Source organism: Cantharellus anzutake (genome assembly GCF_015039405.1).
Source record: "Cantharellus anzutake strain C23 chromosome Unknown EI90scaffold_25, whole genome shotgun sequence".
Classification (NCBI taxonomy): domain Eukaryota; kingdom Fungi; phylum Basidiomycota; class Agaricomycetes; order Cantharellales; family Hydnaceae; genus Cantharellus; species Cantharellus anzutake.
Window position 1 is genome coordinate 785247 of NW_024066975.1, and position 11611 is coordinate 796857.

General features: G+C 50.0%; 6 protein-coding genes across 6 annotated transcripts; 3 read left to right on the forward strand and 3 right to left on the reverse strand.

Moving 5' to 3' along the window:
- Positions 1 to 621: 621 nt before the first annotated feature.
- EI90DRAFT_1107384 (uncharacterized protein) lies at positions 622 to 1480 on the forward strand. Its single transcript, XM_039051513.1, has 6 exons — positions 622 to 738; positions 796 to 858; positions 914 to 952; positions 1005 to 1142; positions 1205 to 1331; positions 1387 to 1480. Exons 2-6 carry the CDS (start codon positions 847 to 849, stop codon positions 1419 to 1421), a joined length of 351 nt encoding a protein of 116 aa, XP_038915787.1. The 5' UTR covers positions 622 to 738; positions 796 to 846; the 3' UTR covers positions 1422 to 1480.
- Positions 1481 to 1539: 59 nt separating this feature from the next.
- Positions 1540 to 4670, reverse strand: EI90DRAFT_3154891 (beta-lactamase-like protein; the record flags this gene model as incomplete). The annotated part of the gene is made up of 6 exons (XM_039065958.1): positions 4284 to 4670; positions 4129 to 4229; positions 3841 to 4078; positions 3655 to 3783; positions 3347 to 3601; positions 1540 to 3291 (listed from the first exon to the last, which is right to left on the reverse strand). Exons 1-6 carry the CDS (start codon positions 4611 to 4613, stop codon positions 1540 to 1542), a joined length of 2805 nt encoding a protein of 934 aa, XP_038915788.1. The 5' UTR covers positions 4614 to 4670.
- A 15-nt stretch (positions 4671 to 4685) lies between these two features.
- On the reverse strand, positions 4686 to 6600 carry EI90DRAFT_1107240 (uncharacterized protein). The gene is made up of 8 exons (XM_039051511.1): positions 6222 to 6600; positions 5769 to 5940; positions 5619 to 5706; positions 5420 to 5569; positions 5304 to 5370; positions 5185 to 5254; positions 5048 to 5137; positions 4686 to 4989 (listed from the first exon to the last, which is right to left on the reverse strand). Exons 1-8 carry the CDS (start codon positions 6229 to 6231, stop codon positions 4953 to 4955), a joined length of 684 nt encoding a protein of 227 aa, XP_038915789.1. The 5' UTR covers positions 6232 to 6600; the 3' UTR covers positions 4686 to 4952.
- Positions 6301 to 7294, forward strand: EI90DRAFT_2996450 (cytochrome c oxidase polypeptide 6, mitochondrial). The gene is made up of 3 exons (XM_039056213.1): positions 6301 to 6768; positions 6828 to 6884; positions 6935 to 7294. Exons 1-2 carry the CDS (start codon positions 6369 to 6371, stop codon positions 6860 to 6862), a joined length of 435 nt encoding a protein of 144 aa, XP_038915790.1. The 5' UTR covers positions 6301 to 6368; the 3' UTR covers positions 6863 to 6884; positions 6935 to 7294.
- A 590-nt stretch (positions 7295 to 7884) lies between these two features.
- EI90DRAFT_1107255 (uncharacterized protein) lies at positions 7885 to 8623 on the forward strand. The gene is made up of 3 exons (XM_039051512.1): positions 7885 to 8075; positions 8133 to 8147; positions 8208 to 8623. Exons 1-3 carry the CDS (start codon positions 7983 to 7985, stop codon positions 8463 to 8465), a joined length of 366 nt encoding a protein of 121 aa, XP_038915791.1. The 5' UTR covers positions 7885 to 7982; the 3' UTR covers positions 8466 to 8623.
- Positions 8624 to 8803: 180 nt separating this feature from the next.
- EI90DRAFT_1107972 (uncharacterized protein) lies at positions 8804 to 10932 on the reverse strand. The gene is made up of 5 exons (XM_039051515.1): positions 10441 to 10932; positions 10296 to 10384; positions 9143 to 10239; positions 8925 to 9089; positions 8804 to 8858 (listed from the first exon to the last, which is right to left on the reverse strand). Coding segments are annotated over exons 1-4 (1611 nt in total). The 5' UTR covers positions 10864 to 10932; the 3' UTR covers positions 8804 to 8858; positions 8925 to 9087.
- Between the last annotated feature and the right edge of the window lie 679 nt (positions 10933 to 11611).

Sequence of the window (11611 nt, forward strand, 5' to 3'; positions counted from 1 at the left end):
CTTGAATCGTCTAGCCTAGCCCAGCCTAGTCTCGTCTCGTCTCGTCTCGTCTCGTCTCGTCTAGTCTAGTCTAGTCTCGTCTATCATTTTTTTAACAGATTCGTGACCATTCGCGTGGTTAATCCATCTCGAAAGTGAGCCACGAGCCACTGTCCGAAAAGTCAGGTATGGAACACCCTATCTCGTTAGTCGAGTTTTCAGAGACATGGGCAACATGACGTCGATGTTGTCCATTTGCCTTTCCGAGGGTGCCAAGTTGTCCACACCACCCTTTTCCGCGGGAACTAACGGCGAAGAGATCCTCTTACCGGATACGTGGATTGATAAAGCAAACTTTGAAGACCATTGCTTTACCTTGTCTCCCGTCCGTCCCAGACCTGCCCGGGTTCCTCCCAATGCCCCAACACCTCATTCTTGTGCTTTATTTGCGATAGTTCTATGTGGTCACTTGATCATTATCTCACTCTGTCACAGATCGCACGCACTTCGAAGTATTCCTTTTGCTTGCTGACAGTATTCATTAGGCTGCGAGTTCGACTGCTCAACGACTGCAGGTTTGTCATCAGTGATCCGTGTTTTGGCTTTTGAGATGGGACATGCATTCTTGTTTGTTATGAGGACCGGGATGCAAAGTAATACGTTCGTTTGTTACTGACTAGATGTCGATCAGGACCTGGAATATCAGGAAAAGTTGTCTGTCAATCAGTTCATGGGAGCGGCCAGCTTTCTTTTTTCAAGGTTTGTTCAATATATGCATCCTGCTTCCCTTGTTACGCCGCTCTTTCTTGTCTAAAGGTCACCTCCCTGTTGGGAGCCGGAGTGCTAAACAGGACTCCTTCAGCAGCAATGACAGACCTGGTTAGTTTTTCCACGCTCGACAAACGCTAGGAGTGTGACGTTCGTGTATGCAAAGGAGCTATTTCATCCGCGGAAGCCAGCCATGGACAACCGGGTACGGCGGAGGCTAGATAAGGATGTAGCCGTTGATTGAGGGCCAGATCCAGGGACGAGCAGTGTTCCTTAACCCCTCATCCACTGGTGAGCCTCAACAGAGTGAATGGGGTGAACCCCAAGCCAGGCGGCGTTCTTTGACCTGTAACCCGCCCGATTCCTTTAAGAATCATATTCGACACCACATTATGGTACGTTTCTCCTGATGATGTAGGTCTTTTTAGCCAGGATTCTGATGCTGGGAGTGATTTAGTGGGGATTGGGCGGGGTCGTCGAGCCCATGGAATTCTTCTGGTCAGATTGGCGGCGGTTGTGCTACTCGCACTGGTTATCCTACTTGTACCGATTACATTTGTGCAAAAGAGGGGATTTTGATGTTTGTAAGTAATACTTTTCTTGTTCCCCGGTCTACAAATTGAATTGTTTCCATTGTAGACTGGGAAGTTAGGAGTGTTAAGTTTTGCCAATAGCACCTCATGGGTCTCGACGGTCTCGATGTGCACTTTATTAATTCATTTAAGGGAAGGGCAGATATGGAGGTGGTTTGCGCTCGCACTGCATTGTCTTTTATGCTTTCACTCCTACTCATTAATCTTGCATGAGGTGACAAGGTAGCCGCGTCTCATCTAGTTGATTAAGAGATGTCGATGAACAACACTTTCCGAGCACAACAACAGAATAAATAATATAAAATAGTCGTTCCGGCTCACTGGCTGTCGAGGCAGCGAAGTTCCAAGTACTCCCCATCTCGGAGTCTTTCCATATTTCCCTTGATAAGGTGCACATCGGTAGAGCCAGGTGATTCGTCGGTAAGTGGAAGGGTGTGTATCCCAATGGGACTTTCCTCCCCGGCTGAGGTGTTCGTTCTGCTATTTCTGGGGGAATCGAACGTAGTGAACTGGACGTGCGAGAAACTTGAAGGGGAGCGCCGATTCGCATCTCTGCGTCGCTGCATTTTCTGAGCAACTCCTTCAAGCCTGTACGCTGACGTTTTTGAGATGCAAGAACCGCAGGGTCAAACGACCGCTTCGTCGGTTTGAGACCGGTTACGGATGCGGGGGGCGAGTTCGCAGCAGCGTCGTTTCTAGATAGATCATGGGAAGATCGGAAAGTAGCGTCCGAACCGATGGAAGTAGTAGACAAGGCACGTCGCGAGACGCCTTCCTTGGAGGGAGATGAGACATGGTCCTTCGAGGGTCGAGTTGACACGATCTCGTCAAGAGAAGTTTGACTTCCTCCACTGAGAATCTGGGACTGGGACTGAACTCGGGGTGAAACGCCGTTGGAAATAGGTTGAAGAGGGCCGAGAGAGGAAGGACTGCTAGGCCTCGTATTCGAATGAGCATCTATATCACATTGCGGGTTGTGAGACGGTTCCTTGGACGGGCTTTTTCTAGCACGCGCAAGTTCTTGAAGAATATCATCATCTGTGCCTGCGTCAGAGGCTAATAATGAAGCTTGATGAGGTAGCTTGTCTTTCTGGCCGGATGTAGAGCGAGGTTGGTTTTCCACGGACGTGCGTGAGTTATGTTCCTGCGATTCCCTCTCGCCCCTTGGCCGAGCAGGCGTACCAACCCCCGTCCCTTTCGGGGATTGAGCGGTGCGAAACTGTCGATTGCAGCCGGTTATGGACTCCTTCGACTGGATTGATCTGGCTTGCCATTGGGAGGGCTTTGCGGGGGATGCCCCGTGAGGCAAGGTGTTGTTTAGAGGTAAGTTGCTTGAACAATGGTTTGCTGGGCAAACGAGCGCGTTTTCAGACCGAGTTGACGGGCAGACCCCATGGGGTTGCAGCCGAGTCGTCTGCCACGAGGTGTCGTGGGAGACTCCTCCCGCAATGGGGTTGCTAAATCTCTCAGCGGCACTCCCTCCACCAAGGAAACACTCGAGCTGTTCCATGACACGCCATTTGCGTCCCTCATGACTGGCTGATGACGTGCTAAGTGCACTCTTTTCCCAGTGGGGAAATAATGAACCTAAATTGACGCCCTTGGGAAGCTCGACATTCTGAACCGAGGTGGGAGTGAACACCCCATCTAACTGCGGCGACCTGCCTCCTCTTGAAGCCCAAGCCTGGGAATCCAAATCATCCTGTATGAGACCATCCCCCCGGTCCTGCAGCATGTCGGTCCATGCAGAATACCCGTTAGCCTGCATATCTTCCTTGACCTTTTCTGCGGCCCCGGGGCTCATGCAATGGCCGAACGCCATCGGGATACATGCCCAATCAGCGCCATGATATTGTGGAAGAACAGTATTTGGAACAATTCGCTTCGGTCGGAAGAGTGAGACAAATCGCTGTAATTCCGGGAGGCCCGAATGCCGAGCGAGAGGCACGATCTGCCACAAAGCGGTCATCAACATGTAGCAGAAGTTTGAGATAAGTTTCACTGACTAGGCTACGAATCAACTCTCCGTTGATAAGTTTCTCCTTCGTGTCAGAGTACCAAGAGTGCCAAGTGCCAAGTGAGCACTCTACCGCATTCACATAGACTACGTCGGCATCATCTGAAGGCACATGGTCACAGCGATTGAAACGCTCGCATGCGTGGAAACGGGTCGACGAGGAATCAAGAGTTATGATGGCCCGAAGCATAGGGTCGGATTGAAGCAACGAGAATATCACTAGTTTGTATCTATCTACGTGAATCTGCACGAAAAACTCATCAATGCTCTTTCAAGACGGAATTGAGGAAGCTTTACCTTCGCACCAAAAGCTTTGGAAATTTCTTTCAATATATCTTCATACCCCCACGTCCAAGCGTTGATGAAGAATCGCGTCGTTCGAGGGTATTTGCTCATTAACTTGACAAGGCCAGAAGTGGCAGCCCTCTATATACGGAGATGCCATTACACGGCTACCCTCGGCCCACATTGTCAAAGAAATACCTTCGATGGTGCATCTATGGTGCTTAAAAGGCAGGCAGTGTCCAAGTAGATGGCTTCAAGAATGGGCTGCGGCGCTTTCGCCACAGACGGATCCGAAAGATGGCGGAAGTCCAAGCGCGAGTCTACCGCAAGGTACGGAGCAAGAAAAGGGTTTTTCTTGATTTCTTCCAGAAAACTCTGTTCAGCACGGAAGTCTCCAGTGTGAAGAATTGCACCTTTGGAGCCCTCAATAAGATACCTGTCCTCTTTTCAACCGATAGGTCGTTAGCAATCTAAGGAAGGGCTTACATGACGGCTCCAGGACAATGATTCGCATCGATAGCCGTGACAGTAACCTCTTCATCACCTTTGAGAAGAAAGCGTTCTGGCGAGTTAAGTGGTATCGGCCGCTAGAGTGAATAAGCTGAGCTGCATAAGGAGGAAGATGCATGAATATTCCATACCAGTAGGTCCCTCGATATCCCGCGTCCGTCGCGCCCATTCGTTTGCAAATGAGCCCACGGTCTCACCACATGCGGGGTGTGGCCCCGATCATACGCGATCCGGTCGGGTCCTTTTTCAGCTCTTAACAGCATATTCTTCGAGTCAAGGGAGCATACAACGGGCTGTCCGAAGCTTGGGTTCTCCAAACCAGAGATATGGTCGGAATGCACATGTGTGAGCAAGTGGAGGTGAGTGACCTCGTTTTCCTCGCCATGTGGTGTCGCGGACGCGTCGACGCGTATATCAGTGTAGGGAGGCACCCTCCCATGATATGGCGCACCAGGGGGCATCCTTAGGCGGAACTTACACGATAACTCATCTCACAACGGCGAAAATCGTTCAAAGTGTCAAACAGATAACAACATAGAATTCTCACGTTAGGATACTTGTAGCCGAACTATGTAGTGCAACAATATAACATTGTGACCAAATTGCCAATAATTCCTGAACCCAAGGGGCCAAGAAGAGATTACGATGCATAGCTACATATATAGACACACAAGGGACAAGACATGACAATTTTCTGACCATGAACCTAGGTCTTACCATTCATTCGCCTACAAGGGAAGATAAACCACAGAAAAGCAGAACCACCGGCGACCAAGACATCATCCAATGGACGTGAAATTTCAGAAGCGGTCACGCCTGTCACGTCGATCATCGTAGCTAAATGGCACGACAGTTCACAAGGAGCACAGAAGGGACAGAACAAGCAAAAACTGACCGTCTCTCTCTGCGATCATCAAACCTCCTCTCCTCCGGGCGGCGGTCATCATTTCGATCATACCTCTCGTATCTTCCACCGTACGCACGCCTGGCAATGATTGAGAACAGTGGGAAGGAAATGAATGTGTGACAGACCTGTCATCGCGCCGGTTGTCATGCCGAGCATAGCGGGAATCGTAGGGACGCGGATCATAGGGACGCTCGTCTAGAGGTGCATCAGTAATGTGAAGACATCGCTTAATTACAACACCTACATTCAGCCCTCTTGGGAGGACCAAAATACTTTCCAGGAGTAGGTGTGCGAGCTCTACCACGGCGGGCCTGGTGGAACAGTCAAGCATGCAGGATCGACATCAAGAACGAAACAAACCTTCTCCACACGAATAGTTTTTCCAAACAGCTCTGTGTTACTCAGAGCCGCCGATGCCGCATCCGCGCCTTCTACAGACTCCATGGTGACAAACCCAAAACCACGGCTTTCGCGGGTATGGGGGTCGTGCATAATTGCAGCTCTCTCCACCTGCGTGAATGTTAATAGCAATTGACACAATAGACAGACACACGTCAACCTTTCCGTATTTGCTGAAGATTGCCTCGAGCTCGCGATTGTCAACCTTCGAGTCGAGCCCAGAGACATGAAGATTGTTGCCAGGATTGCTGGAACCATCCATCCTTCACAAGTCAGTGGCAGTGCGTACACACGGATGCTCCAGACTTGCCTTCCACGGTCCACGCGAACAGGGCTGCGACTGCGGCTTCGCTGCCCCCCACGAATGCCATTCTTCATATCTTTATCCCCTCCATTAGGGGATGGTGATGGACTGCGCGCAGCATTACCCCATCCTTCATCTGTTTGTTGAGGCTCTACCGTAGTCGTATTTTGTTGCCAGGCTGGAAGGAGGTGTTAGGTGTTGGACGAGACGCAGATGACGAGGCGCACAGCGCCAAAAGGAGAGGTGATGATGGGCGAAAAAATCAGAGCACACTGTCGTACGGTGCTGCAATGGCACTGTTGGGGTGAAAAACGTGCAAAGAGTTGGAGGCCGTGAGCCGCAGATGAGGTTTGTCAGCAGATGCTGGAAACGTCGTCTGCCGGGAATGACAAGGTGCAGGCGGTGGTACCAAAAGTAGAGACGTGTTGAAGCCGTAGTTCATGCTGTCGGCGAACGTACCGTCGCTCATCTTGAGGTCAATACGGTCGATGCTGAAGGTTGGAGAAATTCGTCGTCAACTTTTTTTCGATGTCGGGGAATTCCGGTCAGGAAATTGCCGGGGAGTTGTTCTCAAGGTCCCAAGATCCACACACATCTCAGTCCTCCATGTCACGCAGGGTATTAGCTGTGGTGCTGCCGTCTTCAAAGGCATTTCGGGCTGCTGCACGTCCCACCTTTACGGGCTCTCGTGCATTTTCCACCAGGTCGCAGGTCCGTTCATCTGGCCAGCATGATGTCGAGACATTCGAGTCTTTCACCGAGCGCTATACCAACTTTTTCCAATCGGCTGAAGACCTCTTCGAGCTTCAGCGTGGGTTAAATAATTGCTTTGCTTATGATCTTGTCCCTGCGCCAAGCGTCATCGAAGCTGCTCTCCGTGCGGCCAGGCGTGTGGATGACTATTCGACGGCCGTCAGGATATTCGAAGGAATCAAAGAGAAGGTTGAGAACAAGAGCCAATACGAGGCTTATCTCAACGAACTCGGTGGTGTCAAGGAGGAGCTGGGTGCGTCTTTTTTTGTCCAATTCTGTTGCATTTATTCTCACGCACGGGGGTGTACCCAGGCATTGACACAAAAGAGGAGCTCTATGGGTTGTAACGTGCGTCGGGAGGATAGCTAGGTTCGGCCCCTTGTCGTCGTAAAAAGACGTATACTTACCGTTTCTCCTAGAAAAAAATGTACTATTCTCTGAATTACCCAATGGACAATCTTTGGCATACTTGTTCATATAATACCTCACCAGTCTGCTGGCTCATCGCTTATCAATGACTTGTTCCCCGTTCTGGGCTGTTCCGCCTTTTGCTGAGGCCTTTGTTGCAGAGGATCGCTTCAGCCGCTTTGTTTCCATTAGAAGCCCTGTCACTCCGGAGCTGGCGATCAGTAACTTTGCAGAGAACCCGGTTGTATTTTTCTTTGAAGATCCTCAAGTCTTCGCGAAGCTACAGCGAAACTACCTCTACGCATTAAAATTTACATAAGGTTTCCGATTGCCAACCGCTCCCCCACACAATTTTACTTAGGTTTAAAGTTACATGACATCCACTTGAGATTTCACGGCCCCACTGTCCCGGTGGGTGAATCTGTCTCTCTGCTGGCGGTTCTCACGCCCTGAACGAAGCATTCGGACCGCATGATCCCGCTCGCTCACTTGACAAGCATCCTACATAACTGATTTGTGCCGAAGTAGTACCAGATGAACTGAGCTGACACCGCAGGGAGCAGGCGAGAGAAGCCACGAGTCGGCCTAGCTTGTCAATGTATTCCAGGGTATGACCTTCGTGTGCAAGAGCCGAATTTGACAGAGTTCTGCGGCTCCATGGCTCCGCTGTCACTTTTCTCGGTCTTTGGGATTCGAAGCAGATGAGCTTCGATTTACAGTTGCCGAAATTGCCTCTCACCCTTCCATCATATCGCCGGAACCATACGCCACCGAAAACAGCAAGATCTTGGTATTTCGATGTGGGGTCCCTTACTGTAATAGGCATTCAACTCCGTCATCAAGAACATATGTCGATCATACGCCCACCTGCCTGCTTTTCTCCTGAGGGTGGTCTGACAAATTTTCCGCTGTCGGAATGATCTCCAGAGAAGTGTCTACATGACCTATTCAAACACATTAGCCATAAATATGAGCAAGTTTTCGGGACTACTCCCCTCCAGCTCACTGTGAACGCAGTCTGCAACACTCCATCGAACGCTGCGTCAACATTTGACGAAGATGGTTAAGATTTTTTGTCTGGTGCTTCCATTTGTCGCTCTTGCGGCTTCGGCTTCGGCGTCGGCGTTGCCCAATACATTGAACTCGGTTTCCGTAAGTAGCTGTCCTCCATTTTGCGAATCAGGACAACTTTTTCATGGCTTCTGGTAGTTGATCAAGGAAAGGGTAAATGCTTGTACTTTTACCTGTGGCTTGGCTCTATAGTCTAATCCCCATCGAACTTAGGACACGAAGGGTATTTGTATGGGCAATGTAGAAGGTATTGCACTTGGGGGGTGCTTGGGGAATCTTGAGAGTCTTGACGGAACCTGCTTTGCCAAATTCCTCGCCGTGAAGCTTTTGTGCCATGGGAATGGGCATGACCTTGACGGGTCTTGTGCGGCTGCAATTGAAGCAATAAATGTCTGGTGTGGAGGCTGCGTCAAGCCTTTCACGCCCCCTACGATTATTTGCAGTGAGACGCTTCCGCCCATTACTACTTAAATGCCTGTACCACAAGTCTTGCATGCTGCCCATGTCGATCCCCAAAGATATCCAGCATCGACATATCATTAATGTATACTCAGTGACCAGCTCGTTATAGTCGTTAGCAGAAAGTTCACAATTAGGCCATACCAACGGCAACAGGGACGCGTAAAAAGCTATGTTACATGGGTGGAAGTTCTACAATGAGGATTAGGAGGTTGTATGCATCAATCAGATTCACTATCATCGTAGCTACACGAACGCATCAGTTTATATGGATCTCACTGCTTGTCCTAAACTCACACTTCATCGTCATCTTCATCGTCATCGTCATCGTGGGCAACATAGCCCGTGGGACTATTTGGTTCGTAAGGGTGATGGTATTGGTCATTGTCGGCAATGAGTCCGTCTCTGCAAGCCGTAAGGAAGTGCTATAAGCAGGGGCGATGCGGGGGCATTGAAGCAGAAGCAACTCACCCATCCTCTGATTCGGAATAGAAGATTGGAGCTCCAGTGTCCTCATCAGACGACTCGTACTGAATCGCTGGATCATTCGAATCAGACATTGCATCATCTCCTGCTCTGTAAGGCCTTCGAGCTCGCGAGGGGCCAGGAAGGAAATCATCTTCCCCATACATTTCTCTAGAGGAAAGTGGATGAGAATGAAAGCCGGAATGCCAACGAAATAAACTTACATATCCCGTTCGTGAGTATCACTGCTTTCACTATCTCGAGGGGACCTGAAGCAACTATCAGTGACAAAGGCGAATGATTGACGCAAATAGCTAACGATCCAAGGTTTCGCCTGTCGCGCTGGTATGACCCCCGCCCCGAAACGCTAGCGCCCCGAAATCTCCAACTGTTACAATGTTCGGAATCGGACAGATGATCTCTTTGGTCTTCTGAATCTTCGCCACTGCCAACCGTCACATTCACGCGTGTTCGACGACGGCCCCTTAAAGAACCAGGGATTTGCACCGAGATGTCGTCACTACCATCGGTGTCAGAAGATACAGAACATGCAGGTTGCCGACGCCTGTTAGGCACGTATGGTGGATCATCATCATCGTCCTCGTCCTCACTAGTAACTTCCACACGATAACGATGCCGCCTGCTGTGCGTCTGATTGTTGTCCAGCTCGTGACCGCTTTCCTCGCGGACGGCCAAGGTTGGTGCATCGTGAAATTCTTCGTCAGCCTCACTATCATCCGTGTAATTACGCATAACAGGATGGGTGTCTTCTTGATCCCCGTCATCTATGAATGACGGCTCGTATTCATCGATATCCGTTGCGACGTCAAAGAATGAATTGAAGAACAGTTCCTCGCCTTCATCATCACTGGGAAGTTGATCAACGCCCAGATATAACCGTCCACAACCTGTACACATGCCGTCGAAAATTTCATGCATGCAGTCCCGACATCTAGGGACACCTCCATCCTCGTCATCATACATAACGTCGGGATGCTCAGCCCGTTCGCGCTCAGAAGATGGAGCGAGAGGGGGAAATATTCCTTCCCAAACATCCTTGACTTCCAGTGTACCAAACTGGTCACGCTGGGAAGCGTCCTCTTCGGGGTGAGTGTAGGAGGATGGGTCAAGCGAAGGAATAATGGTTGATACCGCGGACTTGATGAGATACACAGATACTGGGCGGGTTTTGACTTCGGTTCGACAGTAGGGGCACGTTTTCTTTCGCAGATGCGGGACAATCGGCTCCTCGGAATCACAATTGGTAGTAAACCAGCCCTTCAAGCATCCTTCACAAAGAACATGTCCGCAGGGTGTAACTCTGAATGGCGTGAGTTCGAGGATCTCGATCCCATGTACATAAAATGGGGAACGCACAAATACGGCTTCCAGAGCATCTCCAGGCATATTTGGCATTGGAGGGCATTTTGAAGAGATGACAAAACATTTTCATGCTTGTTAAGAAGCTAATACAATGCTCATCATAAGGGAGCCAAGTGCCATTTTACACTGATGAGCTTACTTCATTCTTCAGTGCTAATTCCTTTTGAAGTCGTTGTATCTCAGCATCTTTGTCCACAAACTTTGAATCATGTTCCACGCCCTCAGAGGATAGGGTAAATGAGTCTGTGGATGCCAAAACCGCTGGTGGTGGGCCGGTGCTGGTCCCAACGTGGCCACCTCGCGCTTTCCCTTTACTTCGCTTCCGCTTTTTCGATTGCTTTGTAACCTCGGAGTTGGTAGTTTCTCTCTCCTTCCCCTTGTGGCTAGGCTTTACTATAGGCGAGATCGTGATAAGGGGTTCTTCTACCCCCGACCACTTGCGTTTACGAGAAACAGGCGTCTCTTCCTGAGCATCTGACGACCGGGAAGCATTGAGGTTTTGATGTTTCTTTTTCTTTCTGAGCACACGGTTCTGAAGTATTGGTGAGTCCGATTTCGGCATTCCCGCTACAATGAACAGGCGGAGTTCGAACAAGCGCTAGTCAGGCGGCGCTTGCCGCACGAATTACTCACAGCAGGATTTTTCCACAAGCAGGTGCCCAACCGCCGCGCCCACTACACTTTCAACCGAAATATCATATCCCTGCTGTGAGGTGCAAATGCAACTGAAGGATTCACCGGCTGCACGCGTACCAACTGATTTCCAACAAAACTGCTGTTAACGTCGACATACAGCAGTTTGGAAGCAAGCTGGCTTAGCCCCACAACAGACGTACTGTGTGGCTTCTAAACCTGGGCCTTGTTGTGCATCAATAGGGGACAGATTTTTGCTTCCTTCTGCCTGGCTTCAATCGATGTTGCTTGTCTTTCTGTGGCCTTCGTCCTTGATTGCATGACCCACCACTGTTTTATACCAAATTAGGGCCTTCCTAGCTACATCTGGAATCCGATCTCTGACCGTGCCTGCCGCACGCGCACCTCGGCTTGAAATAGGTCATTCCGTTTGGCATTTCATGAAAGCTCATGTGGAATATCTGACCTGTGCAGCATGGAACCTTGGACGAACCAACAAAGGCGACTCCTAGGTTTTATAGAGGCTGCTACTCTTTGGACATGCCTTTGCTGCATCTCAGCAGAGCTGGCTGAATACATTGCAAATAATGCAATAAATCGGCATCCCGACACAGGATGCGGGTTATAGAGCGAGGGGTAGCGTGAGCAACCTAACCATTCGAGTTCACATCATGAGG

What these genes read in the sequence shown, in the direction of transcription:
- EI90DRAFT_1107255 (XM_039051512.1), top strand. Translation starts at nt 7,983, where the DNA reads ATGGTTAAGATTTTTTGTCTGGTGCTTCCATTTGTCGCTCTTGCGGCT.
- EI90DRAFT_1107240 (XM_039051511.1), bottom strand. An exon ending in TCTTCAGCAAATACGGAAAG is followed by an intron (nt 5,570 to 5,618) that starts GTTGACGTGTGT and finishes ACATTCACGCAG; the next exon opens with GTGGAGAGAGCTGCAATTAT. An exon ending in TCCTCCCAAGAGGGCTGAAT is followed by an intron (nt 5,255 to 5,303) that starts GTAGGTGTTGTA and finishes ATGCACCTCTAG; the next exon opens with ACGAGCGTCCCTATGATCCG.
- EI90DRAFT_1107972 (XM_039051515.1), bottom strand. Translation starts at nt 10,863, where the DNA reads ATGCCGAAATCGGACTCACCAATACTTCAGAACCGTGTGCTCAGAAAG. An exon ending in AATTAGCACTGAAGAATGAA is followed by an intron (nt 10,385 to 10,440) that starts GTAAGCTCATCA and finishes GCATTGTATTAG; the next exon opens with CTTCTTAACAAGCATGAAAA. An exon ending in ATGCTCTGGAAGCCGTATTT is followed by an intron (nt 10,240 to 10,295) that starts GTGCGTTCCCCA and finishes CACGCCATTCAG; the next exon opens with AGTTACACCCTGCGGACATG.
- EI90DRAFT_2996450 (XM_039056213.1), top strand. Translation starts at nt 6,369, where the DNA reads ATGTCACGCAGGGTATTAGCTGTGGTGCTGCCGTCTTCAAAGGCATTT. An exon ending in TGGTGTCAAGGAGGAGCTGG is followed by an intron (nt 6,769 to 6,827) that starts GTGCGTCTTTTT and finishes GGGTGTACCCAG; the next exon opens with GCATTGACACAAAAGAGGAG.
- EI90DRAFT_1107384 (XM_039051513.1), top strand. An exon ending in AGCCAGCCATGGACAACCGG is followed by an intron (nt 953 to 1,004) that starts GTACGGCGGAGG and finishes GGCCAGATCCAG; the next exon opens with GGACGAGCAGTGTTCCTTAA. An exon ending in ATATTCGACACCACATTATG is followed by an intron (nt 1,143 to 1,204) that starts GTACGTTTCTCC and finishes GGAGTGATTTAG; the next exon opens with TGGGGATTGGGCGGGGTCGT.